General features: G+C 42.4%; 2 protein-coding genes across 5 annotated transcripts in view; both read left to right on the forward strand.

Moving 5' to 3' along the window:
* LOC102248091 (protocadherin gamma-C4) overlaps positions 1-9,668 on the forward strand; it is a 162,808-nt gene that overhangs the window by 33,704 nt on the left and 119,436 nt on the right. Inside the window, exon 1 of one of the 4 annotated variants that reach the window (XM_014529046.1) lies at positions 7-224. The exons of 2 other annotated variants lie outside the window; for them this stretch is intronic. In XM_014529046.1, the coding sequence (XP_014384532.1) occupies positions 207-224 (18 nt within the window). In that variant the 5' untranslated portion in view covers positions 7-206. Of the gene's footprint in view, positions 1-6; positions 225-2,177; positions 4,845-9,668 lie in introns of those variants that run through there. One more of the 4 variants, XM_014529036.1, reaches the window with a different exon arrangement.
* Positions 7,915-9,668, forward strand: part of LOC106723865 (protocadherin gamma-B3-like) — a 2,189-nt gene continuing 435 nt past the window's right edge. The window contains exon 1 of the mRNA XM_014528995.1: positions 7,915-9,662. Within this exon, the coding sequence (XP_014384481.1) occupies positions 8,064-9,662 (1,599 nt within the window). The 5' untranslated portion in view covers positions 7,915-8,063. The remainder of the gene's footprint in view (positions 9,663-9,668) is intronic.

Genomic DNA, 9,668 nt, shown 5'->3' on the forward strand with positions numbered 1-9,668 from the left:
CCAGCGAGCCCGGATTGTTCAGCCTGGGGCTGCGAACCGGCGAGGTGCGCACGGCCAGACCTTTGGGCGACAGGGACGCGGCCCGCCAGCGCCTCCTGGTGGCCGTGCGGGACGGGGGACAGCCACCCCTCTCAGCCACCGCCACGCTGCTCCTGGTCTTTGCTGACAGCCTACAAGAGGCCCTTCCGGATCTCAGCGAAAGTCCTATGCCCTCTGACCCCCAGGCTGAGCTGCAGTTCTATCTGGTAGTGGCCTTGGCCTTGATCTCAGTGCTTTTCCTTCTCGCGGTGATTCTGGCGGTCGCCCTGCGCTTGCGACGCTCCTCCAGTGCCGCTACTTGGGGCTGCTTTCAGCCTGGTCTCAATACTAAGTCTGGACCTGGGGTTCTCCCCAATTACAGTGAGGGGACTTTGCCCTATTCCTACAATCTGTGTGTTGCCTCACAGTCAGCTAAGACAGAGTTTAATTTTCTCAACATAACCCCGGAAGTGGCTCCCCCTCAGGATCTCCTCTGCGAAGATGCCTCTTGGGTACCAAGTACAAATCATGGAGATACTGAGGAACCATTTGCCTCAGATACTATTTTAAAGGTGAGTTTTAACTTATTTTCACTTTGGGTTCTAATGTTTATTGATAAAGCACCATGTGGAATAGGAGTCTTCATTTCAGATTTAATTGTCGTGTGGATTGAATTTAGGCAATTTTCTGCCCTAATTATCTTAATTTTATCTAACCAAATCTTGACGTGGTTTTCTATCTAATATGTGAGAGTTATTTGTTCAGAATTACAAGGCTTTACCAAATGAGATACTTCTCTTTCTTCCTCATCTTTACAATCCTTGCCTCTGAAGATTTAATACTATTGGCATCTTAAACTATTTATTTCATATTCAGGGCTTTTATTACTCAAATTTTAGTTTCACTTCCTCTTTAAATTATATTATTTCAGAGTAAAGGAGCTTCCCATCTTATTAGTTTGGGAAAACTTGGAACTAAAGAAAGGAAAAATTGTCCCAAGTGTCATGGCTTGTCAACAGCAGAACATGGGTAGGACTGACCTAAACACACCAGCAATCTAAGTGTCTTTGCAAGCTAAGTGTCTGGGATTCCAGATCTATTTTAAAAGGATGGACAAAGTTTGAGGTCTGTGGTATCTGCTACTAACAGTGTGCTTAATAATGGAAGAATTATTTTTCTCTCATGTATAGTAACAAATTGCTCTTGTGAAAACTGTACTTTGAAAAAAATTTTGTAACCTATACTCACATTCTGTACTTAAAACTTCATTTTCTGAATTTTCTATTTATAGATATAGAATATCTTAATTTTTCAATTCCCTATGAAGGTACCATTTAGTAAAAATAGCTTCTCTCACATAATGGACTCCCCAACATGTCCATTTTTTTAATCATGAGGTTTTGCTACTATATAAAGGTGATAACTTTAAATATATTCCTCAACATAGAAAGTCCAGTGGGCTGCCTGCTCACTGTTAAGTTATAGACATATTTTCTGCATGGATGATGAACTAAAGCCATTTGCTAAAGTCACTATATAGATTCCCTCCCCACAAGAGCCTGTCACTGTATGATGTCTGACTCCAATTTAGACATGGTAATAGGAAAATATGCATAATGCATAGCTAACCCAACTCAAACTCTCAGTCTAATATAGTGTAACTGCTTTATTTCTAGTGTGAAAAACTGGAAACTTTCTCAAAGACCTCACATGTAACAAAATGAACCCTCAGTTCTTTCTGCATATGACAACTAATACAATTTGCATAAATCAGTAGACCTTTTTGCAAAGGTGCATTGAGAGCTAGACTTATTTCCTTGGCATTCTTGATGTACAAATGGGCAAGTTTTCATAAATATATCTTAATACAACGATGAAATATTAAAACCTACAAAAGTAAGACTTACAATGTTCTAATTCAATGGACTCAATTTAGGTAAAAAGTAAATAAAGGACATAGGCTCAATGGCACATTAAATAAAACTTTTCTAAAGAGTAAAAATAATCTAATTATTATATTGATCTCAGGGGTTTATGGGTCTTGCTATTTCAAAATTAAACCTTAATCAAATATAAACAGTGTCACGCAGTAATACGTGAAGGATGCGGCCAAATTATTAGAAATAAAATAAAACAGGATATGAAAACAGAATTGGTGTAGTAACTGGTTAGGACTCTGAGCGTCGCTGTTCACCAAAGTGGGAAAGAAGCTGCTGCTAGATGCGACCCGACTCTCAGCTTCTTCCGCACTAAACACACACAGGAAGGACAAGCTCCTGGAAAAAGCCTTCTACCCGCGCCTCTCTCCCATTTCCAACAAGGAATTTGTACTCTTTGGCTTTTAAGAAGTAAGGAAACAGCAGGCAGGAACCAGAACTAAGAGAAAACCGGTCGGAAAGAAGGCAATGGCGGATGCTCTGAGGGGCTGGGGCTGCAGAGAGCTGCTCCTGCTCCTGCTGTTCTTGGGGATGCAGCGGGGAGCCAGGGCCGGGCAGATCCGCTACTCAGTGCAGGAGGAACTGGACAAAGGCTCCTTCGTGGGCAACATCGCCAAGGATCTCGGGCTGGAGCCTCAGGAACTGGCGGAGCGAGGAGTCCGCATCGTCTCTAGAGGTAGGACTCAGCTTTTTGCTCTGAACCCAGGAAGTGGCAGCTTGGTCACCGCGGGCAGGATAGACAGGGAGGAGCTCTGCGCTCAGAGCGCGCGGTGTCTGGTGAGTTTTAACATCTTGGTTGAGAATAAAATGAAAATTTATGGCGTAGAAGTAGAAATAATCGACATTAATGATAACTTCCCACGTTTCCGCGATGAGGAAGTAAAAGTAAAAGTTAATGAAAATGCTGCTACAGGGACACGGTTAGTGCTTCCCTTTGCTCGAGATGCGGATGTGGGTGTGAACTCCCTCCAGAGTTACCAGCTCAGTTCCAATATGCACTTCTCTCTGGATGAGAAAAGTGGAAGTGATGGACAAAAATATCCCGAGCTGGTACTGGAACAGCCCTTGGACCGGGAGAAAGTGGCTGTTCACAACCTCCTCCTCACAGCTTTAGATGGCGGAGACCCCATACTCTCCAGCACTACGCACATCCGCGTGATGGTCCTCGACGCAAACGATAACGCGCCCCAGTTCACTCGATCCGAGTACAGAGTGAGTGTTCCAGAGAACATACCTGTGGGCACTCGGCTGCTCACGCTAACCGCCACGGATCCAGATGAGGGAATAAATGGAAAATTGACCTACTCTTTTCGCAATGAAGAAGACAAAATTTCACAGACTTTCCAACTTGATTCCAACCTGGGTGAAATTTCAACAATGCAGTCACTGGATTATGAAGAGTCCAGATTCTACCTCATGGAAGTGGTAGCTCAGGATGGAGGTGCTCTCCTTGCCAGCGCTAAGGTGGTGGTCACAGTACAGGATGTGAATGACAATGTCCCGGAAATGATCCTCACCTCTCTCGCCAGTTCCGTCTCTGAAGATTGTCTTCCTGGAACTGTAATTGCGTTGTTTAGTGTACATGATGGTGATTCTGGAGAGAATGGGGAGATTGCATGTTCTATCTCTGGGAACTTGCCCTTTAAATTGGAAAAATCAGTTGATAATTACTATCATTTATTGACAACTAGAACCCTGGACAGAGAAGAGATCTCAGATTATAACATCACAATAACTGTCATTGACCGTGGAAACCCACCCCTGTCTACAGAAAACCACATCTCCCTAAAAGTGGCAGACATCAATGACAATCCTCCCATCTTTCCTCAGATGTCATACTCTACCTATATTCCAGAAAACAATCCCAGAGGCATCTCAATCTTCTCTGTGACCGCCAATGACCCTGACAGTGGCAACAATGCTCAGGTCACTTATTCTCTAGCCAAGGACACGTTTCAGGGAACGCCTCTTTCCTCCTTTGTCTCCATAAACTCTGACACCGGTGTTCTGTATGCACTGAGCTCTTTTGACTATGAGCAGGTTAGAGACCTGCAACTGTGGGTGACAGCCAGCGACAGTGGAGACCCTCCACTTAGCAGTAATGTGTCACTGAGCCTGTTCGTGTTGGATCAGAATGACAACACTCCTGAAATCCTCTACCCCACACTTCCCACTGATGGTTCCACCGGTGTGGAGCTGGCACCACGTTCCGCAGAGCTTGGCTACCTGGTGACCAAGGTGGTGGCAGTGGACAGAGACTCAGGCCAGAACGCCTGGCTGTCCTACCGTCTGCTAAAGGCCAGTGAGCCAGGGCTCTTCATGGTGGGGCTGCACACTGGCGAGGTGCGCACTGCACGGGCTCTGCTGGACAGAGACGCGCTCAAGCAGAGCCTGGTGGTGGTGGTCCAGGACCATGGCCAGCCCCCTCTCTCAGCGACAGTCACGCTCACCGTGGCTGTGGCTAACAGCATCCCAGATGTCCTGGCTGACCTGGGCAATCTGGAGCCGTCTGTTGACCCTGATGACTCCAGCCTCACTCTGTACCTGGTGGTGGCAGTGGCTGCGGTCTCCTGCGTCTTTCTCGCCTTTGTCATCATCCTGCTGGCACTCAGGCTGAGGCGCTGGCACACGTCACGCCATCTGCAGAGTTCTGGAGGTGGGTTGGTGGGCGTACCTGCCTCGCACTTTATGGACGTGGACGGGGTGCGGGCTTTCTTGCAGACCTATTCCCATGAGGTCTGCCTCACTGCTGACTCAGGGAAGAGTCACCTGATCTTCCCCCAACCCAACTATGCTGACACACTCATCAGCCAGGAGAGCTGTGCGAAAAGCGAGCCTCTTCTGATATCAGAGAAGATAAATGCAAATGAAGAACTAGAAGTTGTTCAGGTGAGTTTTCTTTCTTAGTAGGGATGCTTAGAGTATTTTGTTCATTTGTTTCCTCAGTTATTTTTCTTCCACATTCAAATAGGTTAATTATGTAAATAGTGAATCATTATTTGCTTTATTTAGAGATTAGCTTAGTGTAATTTGATAATTAATGCTTTCTCCATTTGTTATCAAATTATATTTTGGGTATAGTATCTTATTTTTTCAATATGTGGATATTTTAGGAAATCTAGCTGATATCCATACACTTAAATGAAAAGAGTACTTTATTATTTTTTAAACAAGTACTTTAGAAGTGGTTAAACATAATCACTTCACACAAAGACTTTCTTATACTCAGAACTGTTATTATCTTGTTTGATTAGTTTAACTGTTAGATAATGTTTTCTTTTGAATATTTGCCTAAACACCAATTGTGAATATGTTTTAGAAAGGATATTATGGTTTAGCATATCTGCTGTTTGCATAAGGAAATAATTTACATATTTTAATAAATCACTGGAAAAATACAGAAAAAGTCTGCATGAGAAATGTGAGAAAAAAGATTAAATTTATATTGATGATAATGTTTGTGGAGTTCTGAAATCTGGAAAGTTTGGGTTAAACCATGAAATTATTAGATGTGTGAATTAGTTGAGAGAAGAAATCAGTGAGGGGCCTTACAATTGTGCTTTATTCTGTGATGCAGTTTAAAATCTCCAAAGATTTAGATATCACTACATTCATCAAATTCAAATATGCCACATACCTGGCACCTTCTAGTTACAGGTAACCCTTTCACTTTTCAGAATCAATATCTACCTGAATATTTGCATATAATTCTGCTTTATTATAAGAGACTAAGATTTGTGTTTGGAAAGTCAATTCAACTTTTAAATTGTTTCAAATTGTAAAACTAATTTATCAGGGCTATGTTTAACTTAAATTAAGATTTTTCTTAATAAAAGGCAGGTCTCTGGGTCTCACATTTTATGAGTATATGTTGTGTCATGGAAGAACTACCCTATTCACTTTTGGCATCTGATTTACTAGAGATGATTTTCAGAAGCTTCTTTTCAAAAGATTTTTTTTATCTTTCAAATTTTGTGCTTTCAACAGTTTGAACATCAGCTACAACGTATTAATAAATGGGAGGAAATGGAAATAAAATATTAATGGGATAATAGGCTATATTACTCAACCATATCAAAGGTTTGTTGATACATTTGGGAACATAGGACCACTTGGTTTTTATTTTTAAATACTTTTTAAACATTTATTTGAAGAGGATCTAATTATGTCTATATATAGACAATTCTGACCTTCATGTAAAATGTACAGACTCACTGAATAGTGAGTGCATCTAAAGAGCAACAAGAGAATCTGTATGATAGATACTGGTATCATTCACTTCTATATAAAAACTCTCTTTTGCATTTTTTAAAGAAAAGGTTATAGAGTTGGGTATGTGTCCTGAGTTAACTTTTTCATGCAATGGAGAAATACCTTTTAAACCTCTATAGACTTTATAAACTTGGATAAACTTTACATTTGTGTTTGGAAAATCAATGCAACTTTACAATGGTTTCAATGTTTACAACTCATTCATCAGGGGCTGTGCTTATCTTAAATTAATAGATTTTTCTTAATAAAATCCTGGTCTATGGGTCTTAAATTTTATGAGTATATTTTAAGTATACTTTACATAATAAAATGCTTGATTTACACACTCCGCATGTGTACATACTCTATACCACATACTCTTAAAATGTTTAAATCTTTAGTTTCATGTGTGTTCTGAAAAAAATAACTTTCCTGTACTAATTGAAGTGTTCATATGTGGTGGAAAGGCACTTAGTCATGTTTTGGAACAAAGTCTTGAGTAAGTAATGTTTTTATGTTTGTATAGAGATGCTAATGAGTTTCTGTCTAGAATGCTAAATACAATGAGCAGTTTAAGTTTCTCTAATAGTATTCCATTATGAGTTCAACATTGCTACACACCTGTCAAATTTTAGAATGACGTTATGTAGGTTTAAAACAATTTCTTTATGAATATTTCTAGTTTGAAAATGGAATAGAAACTGTAATACATCCATCAGAAACATGGAAATTGGCATGCTTATTGACAAAGAAAGTGTCAATAATTATCAAAGTATGACCTGGGGCCCAAAGAAAAGTGGACAACATAGATTACTCTCTTTGGGATATATAATCATTAGTCTCATACTTCACCCCCATAATCCGAATAACTCACCACTGTTAAGATACTTGAGAAGAAACAATGCAATTAAAGATGACAGTAATGTATTGCAGAAAAATAAAATGAGTAGTATAATTTTTAAATCACAATCATTTAATTGGCAGTAGACACTTGGAAACTAAGGAAAATAGAGTATCTTGCTTCTTACCATACTTCTATTTTGTAAAGACCACCAACCTCCTTGATATCTATCAATTACTTTGGGAAGAAGATGATAAAGATAAGATAGACGAAAGTGAGGCATAGGATAAAACTAAAAGCTATGAGATTTATTAATTTTATAAGTAACAAGAAAAGAAACTAGAGTGGAATAACCATACAAATTGTCATTTTAAGAATTTACGAATTACACCATCTGCCACCACCAACACTATTTCATTTGTATTACTTCCTATATATTATTTTATTTTGCCCTCATTTCTACTAAGGTAAGCAGGGAATATGTTGTTATGACCATTTTATGGCAATGAAAACTAAAAGCACAACTATGTCAATACATATCTTCAGCAAGGTACTTCTGCTCTCTGACGAGTAAAACTCACTTAATTTGGATGAGTACAGTTCACATTCAAAGAAATGACAACCAGACCGAAGATATAGTAAACATTTAAAATGTTATATCCTTGTAAAATGGGAAGAAAAGTATCTGCATCAGGACACAGTGGAATTGTATTCTAGGCGGCTCCGATTTGGAGCTGATTTAGTAACCACTACTGCAGTTCTGCGTCCGAGACGCGGGGTGCCGCTGTCGGCTAGTACTGAGCGAAGTGTCGGCTCTTGACTGAAAAGGAATCGCCATCAGACCGAGGAATCGGAAGAACTGTGCACTCTCCGGCTCTCCGCAGAGAAGCTAGCTATCAGAGAATTTGCCTGCCAAGACAAATCAAGGAATCACTCTTGCTCAGAGAATTCTTGGGATTATTTAGGGATCGATCGCTGCTCCTCGGAATCAGTAAGGAAAACGCTCAGAAAGCGGGATGGGAAACCGCTGGGGACCGCAGGGCCAGGCTGGGCGGAGGCGAATGCCCTTTCTCCTCCTGTTGCCTTTGTTCTGCCCGGCGCTCGCCGAGCATATCCGCTACACGATTCCCGAGGAGGTGGCCAGGGGCTCGCTGGTGGGGAACCTCGCCAAGGATCTGGGGCTTGGTGTGCGAGATTTGCCTACTCAGAACCTGCGGATTAGTGCCAAGAAGAAATTCTTTACAGTGAACACCGAGAACGGGGACTTACTTGTGGGCGACCGTATAGACCGAGAGCAGATTTGTGGCAAGAAGTCAACCTGCGTTCTGGAATTCGAAATGGTTGCTGAAAAGCCTTTGAACTTTTTTCATATAGCCGTGGTGATTCAGGATGTCAACGACAACCCACCGACCTTCAGCCAAAATATCACTGAACTGGAAATCAGTGAACTGGCCCTAACTGGAGCCACCTTTGCCTTGGAATCCGCACAAGACTCTGATGTAGGGGTCAATTCCCTGCAGCAGTACTACCTCAGCCCCAACCCACACTTCTCTTTGACCCAGAAAGAGAACCCTGATGGCACTACGTACCCAGAACTGGTACTGAAGGCTCCCCTGGACAGGGAAGAGCAGTCTTACCACCACCTGGTCCTCACTGCTGTGGATGGGGGTGAGCCTGCCAGAAGTTGCACTACCCAGATCAGGGTGATTGTAGCAGATGCAAATGATAACCCCCCAGTGTTCACCCAGGACACCTACAGGGTCAGTGTTCCAGAGAACCTGCCAGTTGGCTCCTCTGTGCTAAGAGTGATGGCCACTGACTTAGATGAAGGCATCAATGCCGAAATCACCTACACTTTTATCAACATTGGTAAGGCAGTGAGACAGCTGTTCAAGCTGAACAGTCAAACAGGGGAAGTCTCCACTGGTGGAAGACTGGACTTTGAAGAGAGAGAGCGCTATACAATTGGGGTAGAAGCAAAGGATGGTGGACGTCACACAGCACATTGTAAAATACAGATAGATATTTTGGATGAAAATGATAATGCTCCTGAGATAACCTTGGATGCTGAATCTAAACATATACAAGAAGATGTAGAGCTGGGGACTGTTGTTGCCCTGATAAAAACACATGATCTGGATTCTGGCTTTAATGGGGAAATCCTATGCCAACTACATGGAAACTCACCATTTAAAATAGTTCAAGATACAAAAAATACATACAAGTTGGTGACAGATGGAGCCCTAGATCGAGAGCAGACTACGGAATACAACATCACCATCACAGCCACCGACAAGGGCAAACCTCCCCTCTCCTCCAAAACAAGTGTCACCTTAAACATCGATGATGTCAACGACAATGCTCCTGTTTTCCACCAGGCCTCTTATCTGGTCCGCGTGGCAGAAAATAACCCACCGGGTGCCTCCATAGCGCAGGTCAGCGCCTCTGACCCCGACCTGGGACTCAACAGCCAGATCACCTACTCCATCGTGGCCAGCGACCTGGAGCCACGGGCGCTGTCGTCCTACGTGTCCGTGAGCGCGCAGAGCGGGGTGGTGTTCGCGCAGCGCGCCTTCGACCACGAGCAGCTGCGCGCCTTTGAGCTGACGCTGCAGGCGCGC

The sequence above is a fragment of the Myotis brandtii genome, unplaced genomic scaffold (assembly GCF_000412655.1).
Source record: "Myotis brandtii unplaced genomic scaffold, ASM41265v1 scaffold668, whole genome shotgun sequence".
Taxonomy (NCBI): domain Eukaryota; kingdom Metazoa; phylum Chordata; class Mammalia; order Chiroptera; family Vespertilionidae; genus Myotis; species Myotis brandtii.